The 12,111-nt window shown below is 41.9% G+C and overlaps 1 protein-coding gene across 1 annotated transcript in view; it reads right to left on the reverse strand.

Annotated features, from left to right (window-relative positions):
- Nucleotides 1-318: 318 nt before the first annotated feature.
- Nucleotides 319-12,111, reverse strand: part of LOC134440751 (inactive phospholipase D5-like) — a 65,311-nt gene continuing 53,518 nt past the window's right edge. The window contains exons 6-10 of the mRNA XM_063190857.1: nt 8,324-8,521; nt 5,908-6,044; nt 4,748-4,913; nt 4,026-4,116; nt 319-1,597 (exon numbers count right to left, since the gene is read on the reverse strand). Of these exons, the coding sequence (XP_063046927.1) occupies nt 1,272-1,597; nt 4,026-4,116; nt 4,748-4,913; nt 5,908-6,044; nt 8,324-8,521 (918 nt within the window). The 3' untranslated portion in view covers nt 319-1,271. The remainder of the gene's footprint in view (nt 1,598-4,025; nt 4,117-4,747; nt 4,914-5,907; nt 6,045-8,323; nt 8,522-12,111) is intronic.

The following is a 12,111-nucleotide window of genomic DNA, read 5'->3' on the forward strand; positions in this document are numbered from 1 at the left end:
GGGTCGCAGCACTGGTTACTGTCATTTCTTGTGTTACTTTGATCTTCTTATCTAGTCAGACCGTACCACATTCTGTATTTATATATTCACGTCTTCCAAGTCTGTGCCCTTATCATGCCACCACATTCCACTTTGAACTTCTCTTTCACTGTTTTGGCATTATAAAACGCTCCTCATAGTTCACTCTGATGCCGACAATTGGATATAAATCTTTGTTGTAAAGCATTCCAATATAAAATGTTGACATTTAAATCACTTCTGGAAAGTCAAAAGAACATCAAACATTACCAAAGTACATTCATGTGATTTTTGGTTGTGATGTGACTGACAATTGTAAGAAACAACCACAGACAACGTGACCATAATTCAGATTGTGCAAAATACAAAAAAAATAGTCCTGTTACATAAAAAACAGATTTGGATTACCCCTGTAAACTGTGTCATGAAAGGGAAACACAATTCTTGTTTGTGAAATGTAGGTTCATGTTAGACACAATTCATAAAAAAGAGAGAGTCTTATGGGTTATGATGCATTTAAGGAAGCATCACTGTATGTACGGCTGTTAAGTAAAGGATTTTGCTGTATACTACATCAGTGAACAAAAAGCACATGTGCGTAGAAGTGTGCTGCCAAACATGCTTTTACAAAAGCATTTTACAGTGTTTGTCTACTACAGATTAGCAAGACACAGAGTATGCTGGAATTAAAACTGTAAAGGGATACATTTGTCCATTATTTACTGTAGGTGCTCTGGAGAAAACCCTGCCGGTGTTTGGTCATGACCCAAGCCCAAATCTAGTGCCGAAAACCAAGAAAATAAAAACGTTCTGACCCCCGGGGAGCTAGGAAAAGAAAGGCAAGCTTTGGTTCATAAATCTCCTCTGCTCTTAAAAAGAAAACTAAAATAACAGCCCACAAAAAAATCTGTGCAATAAAACACTGCAGCAAACGGAAGCCACCTTCCTCGTTCCATCCCATCCCGTGCTCAAAAGCAGCTTGTGTCAGAGGTTGCCACAGACAGGGCCGCCGACAGAGGGGGACAAAGGAGTATTTTGTCCCGGACCCAGGGAGATAAGGGGCCCAGAATTGGGTCCCCATTACATTGTATGTATTGGGTACGGGGCCCTTTCAGATGACTTTGTCCCGGCCCCAGCAAAAGCTGCCAGAGGCCCTGGCCACAGATAAGAGCCTTTGGCAAATAGTCTCGGTGACATGTACAGGTTTTTAAACGTCCCCCATTTGGCCTGCCGTGCCATCGCTCTGCCTTTACTCACAGAGAGGCATTGGGGCCGTCAGTCTTCTCCACACTGTAGTCGTCCCAGGACTTGAGTGAGTGTGTCAGGGCCTCGTGCTGCTGCTGCTGTGCGCAGACAGGCATCTTGTTGAGCTGCAGGGGCTTAGCGTAGCGCGAGTGCCAGTCCCTGTCAAACACGGCTCTCATCTGCTGCACCGCGGTGACGTTGACGCTGGCGTTGGCGTTGGCGTTGGCGTTGGCGTTGACGTTGACGTTGCTGTCCTCAGCTTCCTCCTCTTGGGAGATGACCAGTCCGGCGCCGCCGTTGTATGTAAACTCGTTCCCCACCCAGCCAAAGTTCCCTGCATGGCAGCACAAATACAGTAAGCCCACAAACACAATCAGTCTTGAAATCAGTCTTGGGTTGTTGTTATCTGAGAGCGGGGCCATGTAAATAATACACAATGTAAACATTAAATAATACCAGGGAACCACAATTGAGCATTTCAGACACTTTAAAATGAGAACAAAACAACAATATTAAGATCATGAACATCCCTGAGGACAAGCAAAGACAGCAAAACCAAGAGCTAAAAAACAAAAAAAAACACACATCTAAGCTGAATTATTTCTTGATTTGGGAATATGCTAAACAGTTTATTGATGCCTTTCTTTCCTGTGGGACAAATCTACCGGAAAGCTTACAATAATGAATATTCACAACCCAGCTAGACTCCTCACACTAACAAGAAACACAAGAAAAACACAGGATTTCATTGTGGATTAAACTGTGCTACCTGCTGTGTCCCTCAGTGTGATTCTAAAGCCTGTGTATTATATACAGTGCTAAGGATTTAGAGCTCTCGGGCTGGCTAGCATCTACCCTTCACATCCACAGAACCCTTTTATGTTTCTGTTTCAGCCCTCGGGTCATGTGTGCCAGGTTTACTGACCACTCCGATCCCTCCCAAGTATAGAAAAGTGGCTGTCATGCATATGCATTGAAACTATATGCTTCCACAATACATTAGGAACACAGACACTGTGGGCACTTCAAAGCAGGAGCCAAAGCCTTTGATCAGGTGTCACAAACGTTGTGCACGCAGGTGCCAGGTAGCCCTCCAGGAGCTTCTGAGGTACCCACCAAGGATGTTACAGTTTTTCTTGATTGCCTCCACACAATTTCTGGTACTTCACACACAATTCTCGGAACATCTCACCCATTTCCCAACTCCCCTAACCAATGTCACTGAACACTAAACACAATTCCTTCTTTACACTCATATTTCAGTATTAAAACACACTCTTTTCAAATCACTACACACAATTATCTGGATTACACACAATTTTCATGAAGGAAATCCCTGGTTGTCGCATTGAACACACTGTCATTCAAAATACTAAAATCATCCGCCATACTATGTTCACTTCCTCATCATATGGGCAGACTCTCTTCATACCGGTTTACAATCTGAAATCATCACCCCATAAGGACACACATTGCATGTGATATTGATGAAAACATGAGTAGATGCAGTGAGAAAGTTAGTTTTTGAACTCCAAAATATGTTATACAGGATATCACTTTCATGTGGTTAGCCAATATTTTACAATAAATTAGTGCAATTTTTTAAATGTCAGAAAAATATGTAAAATATACACACATCTGTGTACTCCAAGTCTAAAAACAATATTTCAGTATTTTACTACAGAAAAATACCCTCTTTAGTAAGTAGAACACTGAAGAAAATAAGTTTCTACTGTGTGTCAAGTTGAGTATAGAGTTTTACCTTGTGCATATTAGTGTACAATGGTTCACATAAGAGTGTATTAAAATGACTGCTTGTGTGTGTCATTTGAGAACAAAATTACCTTTTTAGAAGAGAGTACATTGTTTTGAGACAAGATGTGCATTTTTCAGAGGTAGTGAAGAGTTTTGCCCGTTGTGTGTGAGGTTTGGAGATTTGTGTGCAGAGTTTTGAGAATTCGAGAACTGATTCCGAAAATTGTGTGTAAGCAATCGAGAAAAACTGTAATAAACAGTGACGACTACCAGATTTTAGTCACAGTTAATGTTTTTCTTGATTTAAATATGAAATTATTTATTCTTTATAACCTATAAGTAAATTATCATTCAATAATAGTGTGATTTGAGAATGATGCCAAGACATCAGTAGAGGATTTTGAACAAAAGTAGAACTCGGGTAGCCCTCAGTAGCCCTCGGTAGCCCACGGATAGCCCTTGGTAGCCCTCAGGCCCAGAAAGGTTGGGGACCCGTGCCTTTGATTATAGTGCCACACTGCAGTAAGACTCCTCCACTGGAATGGAAACCCTACCATAGCTGCCTTTAAGACTGTCCCTGAACTGTAGGGCTCAACGCATTAACAGCATTGCTGAGGCTGTGAAATTTCCCATTCACTTCATATTTCCTCATATCCTTCTGCTCTTCCATCTTCATCCTTTTGATCATGTTCAGCTGTTCTTCACCACCACCGTTAATCTTGTGGGAAAAAATACAGTGTCTCTACACGGCAAGGGAACAGCTGCTTGTGAAATATGAATACATGACATTATCATTGGGACAAGGTTGAAACAAATCATGTATAAACATATTACTGACAATCAGTACTATCTTCTTTACTACTAGAATTTCCTTTGGGATTAATAAAGCATCTCTACTTCTGCACTATAATGAATATGAATGGGACCGTCTGCTCCGTCATTACGGTAATAAAGATACTGAATAATTAACACAGTGACTTACTGCTTGATAGACGGACGACACATACCTATGTATAGCGCATTGTCTGTGACCATGTATCTGTTGTGGTTGATCCCTTCGATCGTGCCATCTGGCTGCTCACGCGAGCTGAAGAACTTCTGCAGAATGACAATGTGCAGTCGACTTGAATCATAAAACCAAGGTTGCTCTGAGACCACAGAGCTAACAGCGGTACGGTTTGTTACATCGACATAAAAACACTAAAAACACTTAATACCCCTGTGGACCTCTAAAACGCTATAAATTGCATGAGCATGAAAGATTTATAGAGTGTGGGATGGAAACAGATGCAGGCTAGGCAGCTGATAATAAACAGATAAATTAAAGGTGTTCTCTCTCTCTCTCTCTCTCTCTCTCTCTCTCTCTCTCTCTCTCTCTCTCTCTCTCTCTCTCTCTTCTCTCTCTCTCTCTCTCTCTCTCTCTCTCTCTCTCTCTCTCTCTCTTCTCTCTCTCTCTCTCTCTCTCTCTCTCTCTCTCTCTCTCTCTCTCTCTTTTCACACAATACCCTCTCTCTGTCTCTGTCTCTGTCTCTCACACACACACACACACACACACACACACACACACACACACACACACACACACACACACACACACACACACACACACACACACACACACACACACACACTGCCTGTTTGTCTCTATCTCTCTCTCTCTCTCTCTCTCTCTCTCTCTCTCTCTCTCTCTCTCTCTCTCTCTCTCTCTCTCTCTCTCTCTCTCTCTCACCGCTTCCATGGAGCAGTTGGCCATGTCCATGCAGAGGCTCTGTAGGGACCAGAGGAAGTTAGCAGTCAGGGGGTGCGTCTGCTGCCAACAGCTCACTAGCAGCTTCACTTTGATGCCCCGCAGCAGCAGAGCCTCACGCAGCTTCCCGTCAATGGCCGACCAGTACCTGATGCGAAACAGCTCACTCGTTTACATTATATCAGGGGTGTCAAACTCAAATGAACCGAGGGCCAAAATCAAAATCTGGAATGAAGTCGCGGGCCAAACTCAACAATTATTTTTTTTTAATTGACTAAAATTGTGCATGCATGCACTTCAATTTCACATACACTCTTTCCCATCATATTTGTCTGTTCAAATGTGTCTGCACATCCTGTGATACAGCATATTTCATGTTCAGTTGTGTTACGCTGTACATTAATGGTGTATGTGGGCCAACTGTAATACACATTTGAAATGATCTCGCGGGCCGAATAAAATGGCTCTACGGGCCAAATTGGGCCTGAGTTAGACATCCCTGCATTATATGCATGATAACTGGCCAGTCAAGTAAGGTAGTGGTGCGCACAAGTCTGATGAAGAGTCTGTAGCTCCAAAACGTGCATGTTGTGAAAAAAGAAAAAAAAAGTAAAACAAGACATTCAACTTTATTTTCATATATTATAAATGTTTCATTTACTCTTTTAGTAGCAGATGGCAGCCAGGTGATACAACCACAGCTATTGTCGCTATTGTGGGCTATAAATGCATTCATAATTTGAAATGAACGTACCAGAGTATGCTTTTTTTTACTTCATATAATTGATGCTTATTACACCATGTCAGATGCTACTCAGCCTACTGTGAACATTTCTACAATTAGGTCTACTACTACTACTATTACTATTACTACTACTACTACTACTACTACTGCTACTACTACTACTAATAATAATAATAATAATAATAATAATAATAATAATAATAATAATAATAATGAGCATTTTTTGTATTATTTTACAGCGTATGTGAATAATCATTAGGCTCTTCGAATTAGTAGTAGTAGCAGTAGTAGCAGTAGTTGTATGAATACCATCATTATTATTCAGGTATATCAGCTTCTGTAATCGATCCTTTGTAAATGTCAGTTGAAAAGGTCATCATCATGATGCGCTGCTCACCTGCTAACGCCGTTGCTGACCAGAGGCACGTAGTCGGTAATGGAGATATAGATGAACCACCTGGCGTCCTGAATCACATCGAAGATAGCCTCAATGTCTTGCGCCCGGTCTTTAGGCCCGAAGGCTTCCGGAGAATTCTGGAGAGCGAAGCAACAGATCCATTCTGTCATTACTCAACGGCAGCAGCAGTAGGACTACAGCAGCATGCTAATCGAACACTAGACATGTCCATAAATCTATTAGGCAAAAAAACGCCCAGTGACCTGCTTTTGTTGACCTCGACTTAATTGTCCATGAAACAAATACTGACACTTTAGAAAACTACTTTTTCTTTGACGTCAGATCTTCGCAACACACCTCCCTGTGTCACACCCCCACTGCAGGGAAGCCAACCAGGGGGGAAAAATGGGTCAGTTGTCCCGGGCTCAGGAAGAGAGATGGGGCCCAGAACTGGGACCTCAGGACATCATATGTATTGGGTGGGGGTGGTGGTCCTTTGACCTGGGCCAAGGTGTAGCTGTCAGAGGCCCTGCACCCATGAACGGTTGTAATCACTCAGCCTCCCAGCTAACTCCATTTGTATAGATGAGCAGACTGGGACCTCAGAGGGAATCCTTCAACTGCTGCCAGAAACACATGGATCTGTGCCTGAGGGACATCTCAATCACATGACTGAAGGTCTGCCTGAAGCACCAACCACACCACACCACATGAGGAGTAAATCTGCTCAACGCAGCAGCACCTTCAAGGGCGCACTGTTGCGATGCACATTTGGTATTGGAAGTCTTACACTCATGTAGCAGCCTTGAAAGGATTTACTGCTGATTTACTTCTGCACACTTGCTACTGTAAATCGTAATACACATAAGGTACAGAAACACCTCCAAGGATTTACTGTTGCACGCTAATTGTTTGTCTGTTGATTCACTACATGTCTGAATGTTGAAGACATATAGGCCTACACTGAGTCAACACCTGCCAGAGTTAAGTTCCTTGTGTAGGCCTATGCAAGTACCCATTCTTCAGGTCAATCAAACATGATTCTGATATATTTTCCTGAAGTGGAAGCTGAGATTCTGGGGTTTTTTTTTACCTCATTACAGTTTAGCTTCACACATGCCTACACTGTCCCAAACCTTGTCCAACGTTTATCAATTTAATCTGATTCTTTTTCTGTCATTTAAAACTAGGAAGTTTTAGTTTTAGTTTTTAGTTTTGTTTGTTTTTTTCTTGTTTTTTTCTTTTTCATGTTTCACCTCATTACAGCTTTGCGTTACACATGGCTGCACTGTCCCCAACCTTGAGGCAACAGGAAGTGTGACATTTTCCCGTCACACGTCGGGCCGTGGCGGTTCCTTCATCAATACCGAAACATGTGTGAGGAGGAGACACTCAATCACGGCGACAGGGGAGGAGCGGTCGGTCTGTCGGTCAGTGATGAGATCGCTGATGGATTACAGCTCCTTTGGCACCCCGTGTACCTGTAACTCACGGCCACATTTCTGGGGAGAATTCATTGATTGGGACAAGGCTAAGCAGTGGCCCCTTGGACGGTGAGGGAAGCGTCTGCCTGCGCCGCCTCTCTCTGTCTTTTGATTAATGAGGTTCACGTGATGCCTCCCCTGTCTACCTACACAAGATAATGAAAGATTCATTTATCAACCCTGGTGCAACAACGATGAATATACATCATACAGAAGGTTGTTGTTGTGATAAATCTTCCTCTGCATGTAATATCTGTGTAATTGTGAGCTGAATTGTGCCGCTAAAAAGTATATTTCATTACGTTATATTAAACTTTTATCCAGAGTGACTTACAATGATTACAGGGTTATAGTGGAGTAATGTGGGGTGGTTAGGTGCCTTGCTCAAGGAGACTTCAACCATAACGTCTATTGAAAGACATTCTTCCTACTGCTGGTGAAGATGGGATTTGAGTCTGTAACCCCCTGATCCAAAGGTCACCGTATTAGGCAATAGAGTGCCCGAGTCATGCCCTTCCACTTCTGGGTTACATTTCGCCAAATTTTTGAATGGAAGTCAATGGAGAGAGTTAATGTAAGATAAATCCTGCTTCTGTTTGACATGTGATCTGGATTTTACCTATGATAGCATTGAATTTTAAGGAAGTGGCATGTGTAGTCCAAATAATCATGCGCACAACTCACACAATTGTGTGACAAGTTAAGTCGACAATAACATCAATAACAATAGAATCGCTATCATTCATTTTGAGCTACAGCACATGTGTGATCCAGGAGGAAAAGGTGGGAAGATAGGTCAGGAAGATAGGTCTGATGTGTCCATTACACCCCAGTCAAAATGTTTGACCTCTCAGGCCCCATGAATTGTCTGGAAGGGGGGCGGTCGGAGACTTAGGTACAGTACTCTATGGATGCCTCAATATAGTACTCACAGAGGGATAGACCTCAGCGGTCACGTTGTTGAGGATGAGAGAGAGTGTTTTCCTCTTGTTGAAAAGGCCGTAGAGCCTCTTGGACCAGATGGAGGGGATGAAGTCCTTGTACTGCAGCTGCCAGTAGAGGCTGAAGATGCGGTGCAGGTCCAGCGCCAGGCAACTGCACTCGTACAGGATGACGCCAAGCTCCTTCAACTGCGGACACGGCATGGAGGAAGAGAAGAGGGGTTGAATGAAACGAAGGACAGCACTCTTCAGATTTCTTCTTTGTTTATTCGTGGGGAAATCTGAAGAGTGCTGTCCTTCGTTTCATTCATTCAATTAAGTTTTTTGTGGGATTCAGCACCCAGTTAAGAACTGTTAAAATTAGCCTATTTAGGCGATAGTGTGAGCGCGTCTTCTCCACTTTTGGAAGAGAAGAGGGGTGCATGAGGAAAGAGCTGGAGCACACTCAGGGCTGCTGCTAAGGTATTTGGAAGCCCTAAGCATAACTGGTCTGGAGGCCCCCCTCATAATTAAATAACAATAATCTACTAACTAATAAATATGTTTTGTAATGTAATTCAATCTTTTTTTCATGATGTGTTTTAGTCAATCTCAATTTAATATGCCACAATTTTGGGGGGGAAATGGTTGGTGCCCTAAGCACTCTGTGCAATCTGCTTATGTGTAGCAGCAGCCCTGAGCACACTGCAGCTTAAACAACAGCAATCAGGGATGTCAGCCTGACCCCCTGGCCAATGCTATGTGCATGCGTGTGTGTGTGTGTGTGTGTGTGTGTGTGTGTGTGTGTGTGTGTGTGTGTGTGTGTGTGTGTGTGTGTGTGTGTGTGTGTGTGTGTGTGTGTGTGTGTGTGTGTGTGTGTGTCAGGGATGGAAATAAGCACCCGTCCACCTGCCAATGGCTATGTTTACATGACATTTTTAATTCCGAATTAATAATTCAGAATTAAATAGTTCTGTCAAGTTTGCTTTGATCTTTCATTTAATTCCGAATTGTGAAGTGTTTACATGACGTTTTCAGAGCGGAATTAAGCTTTTTAATTCCGAATTAAATGTGTCATGTAAACGTAGTGATTGACGGGTAAATTTCAGTGGTGACTGGTAAATTTTTCAACCCACCAGTCACTTTGACTGGTAAAAACAGTAAGTGACTAGATTTTGAAATCTACCTGCCACCGTGACTGGTGGGGAAAAAACTTAAGTTCCACCCCTGGTGTGTGTGTGTGTGTGTGTGTGTGTGTGTGTGTGTGTGTGTGTGTGTGTGTGTGTGTGTGTGTGTGTGTGTGTGTGTGTGTGTGTGTGTGTGTGTGTGTGTGTGTGTGTGTGTGTGTGTGTGTGTGTGTACACTTCCGCGAGAATAGGCCATCTTAACAATATGTTAAATAACGACGACTCAGTGGTCAGAGAGCTGGCCCGCGAATCCCTGCTGGCCCTGAATCCCTGGTGGTTCACGCGGCGTAAAAAAAAGAAATAGGAGCACAGATAAGAATTTACTGTAGGAGCACTGTGAAACTGTTAACGCACATACAAAAATGGTCTAAGACAGTAAGCTATACCTTTACCCAACACTAGGCGTACATATTCTACATGAGGGGTGCTGGTCACAGGGCCAGCCAAGTGTAAAAGGCCTGAACAACATATTACACATTTATGTCTATACACGTTCATTACATACATATCATACAACTGTAAAACAAAGACTGGGGAGTGTCAGTAAACTCATCCCAACTGTCCCTTCTCTGAAGGTTTTTAAATCCGAGTTAACTACAACAACTTGGCTAGGCTTTTGATCCCTCTGTCTTTCAAGCACTCATGGTTTTCTCTATAGGATGTATTTACTCCAGGAGGAAAATGCGAAGGAAATCGTTTTTCAAATCGTTTAATAGAAAACGGAAATCGTTAAAAAATATATATATATATACAGTCCCAAGAAAAAGTTTGTAGACCCTTTGAAATTTCTTACATTTCTGTCAAAATTTATCATAAAACATGGTCTGATCTTCCCGGAAATCTCAAGAAGGAACAATCAGAGTCTGCTTTAACTAATTCCACACAAACATTTACATGTTATCATATTTTTATTGGCCATAAGGCTATAACATTCACAGGACAGCAAGGCATAAGTAAGTACACCCTTGCATTAAATAGGTTTTAACCCTCAGTTAGTTGCAATATCCTCAACCAGACTTGTCCTGTAATTGCAGATCAGATTAACAAAAATATCTGGATGTATCTTGTCTCCCTCTTCTTTAGAGAACTGCCTCTCGTCAGCAAGGTTTCTGGGATGTCTGGAGTGCATAGATTTATTGACTTCATGCCATATAATCTCAATTATTTTTAGTCAGGGCTTTGACTGGACTATTCCAGAATGTGTATTTCATTGTTATGAAGGCATTCTAATTTAGATTTGCTTCTAAAGTATGGGTTGTTGTCACATTTCAGCACCTATCCTCTTATGTGCTTCAACTGTGTGACAGACTTCCTCACGTTTTTTCTGTAAAATATCACAATAAACTTGAGTTCATTGCTCCACTGATAATAGCAAACTTTCAAAGGCCTGAGGCAGCAAGGTAGCCGCATATAATGATGCTCCCGCCACCATACTCAGAAGTGGAGATGTAACCAAGAATAACTAAAAATGGGGTTCATTCTGCCAATCTAAAATTAATGGGGTTTCTGTCCAAAAAAATATTGCTGCACCTTTGAGGTTTGCGAAAAAGCATTTATATGCTTCATAAAATTACTGCAAAATATTCTGTAGACCAACGTTGAAACCAAAGTTGAATTTTTCAGGGGAACACATAGTATCATGTTTGGAGGAGAACTGGAGAACCACACCTTCACCAAAACATCATCTCCACCTTTGAGTATGGTGGCGGGAGAATCATTATATGCGGCTACCTTGGTGCCTCAGGCCCTTGTCAGTTTGCTATTATTAGTGGAACAATGAACTCAGAAGTTCATTGAGATATTTTACAGAAAAAATGTGAGGTAGTCTGTCACACAGTTGAGGCACACAAGAGGATGGGTGCTGAAATGGGACAACAACCCATATTTTAGAGGCAATTGACTTTTGAATTGCTTCATAACAATGAAATACACATTCTGGAATAGCCCAGTCAAAGCTCTGACAAAAAACATTTGAGATGATATGGCATGAAGTCAAGAAAGCTATTCACTCCAGATATCCCAGAAACCTTGCTGCAGAAGGGCAGTTTTCTAAAGAAGAGGGAGTCAAGATACATCCAGATTGTTTTGTTAATCTGATCTGCAACTACAGGAAACATCTGGTTGAGGTTATTGCGACAAACTTAGGGTTAAAACCTATTGAATGCAAGGGTGTACTTACTTATGCCTTTCTGTCCTGTGAATGTTTACATCTTATGGCCAATGAAAATAAGTAAACTTGTAAATGCTTGGGTTGAATTAGTTAAAGCAGACTCTGGTTGTTCCTTCTTGTGATTTCCGGGAAGATCAGATCATGCTTTATGACCAATTTTGACAGAAATGTAAGAAATTTCAAAGGGTGTACAAACTTTTTCTTGGGACTGTATATTATTTTATTTTTTTACATTTTCGAAACTATGGCGGCCAAAATTAAACTATGGCGGTGCACCATAGTTTCCTTAATGTATGGGAAACACTGCCTTTAGTGACTCTGAATGCAAATAACACCTTCCGCCCATTGCGAATTAAGAGCATTATAGCATCACTGCTCAATCACAAGAAAACAGAGAGTGCAGAGCACTGGAAAGGTTTAAGACTACAAGGAAAATTATCCCA

The sequence above is a fragment of the Engraulis encrasicolus genome, chromosome 24, assembly GCF_034702125.1.
Source record: "Engraulis encrasicolus isolate BLACKSEA-1 chromosome 24, IST_EnEncr_1.0, whole genome shotgun sequence".
NCBI classification, from domain to species: Eukaryota; Metazoa; Chordata; class Actinopteri; order Clupeiformes; family Engraulidae; genus Engraulis; species Engraulis encrasicolus.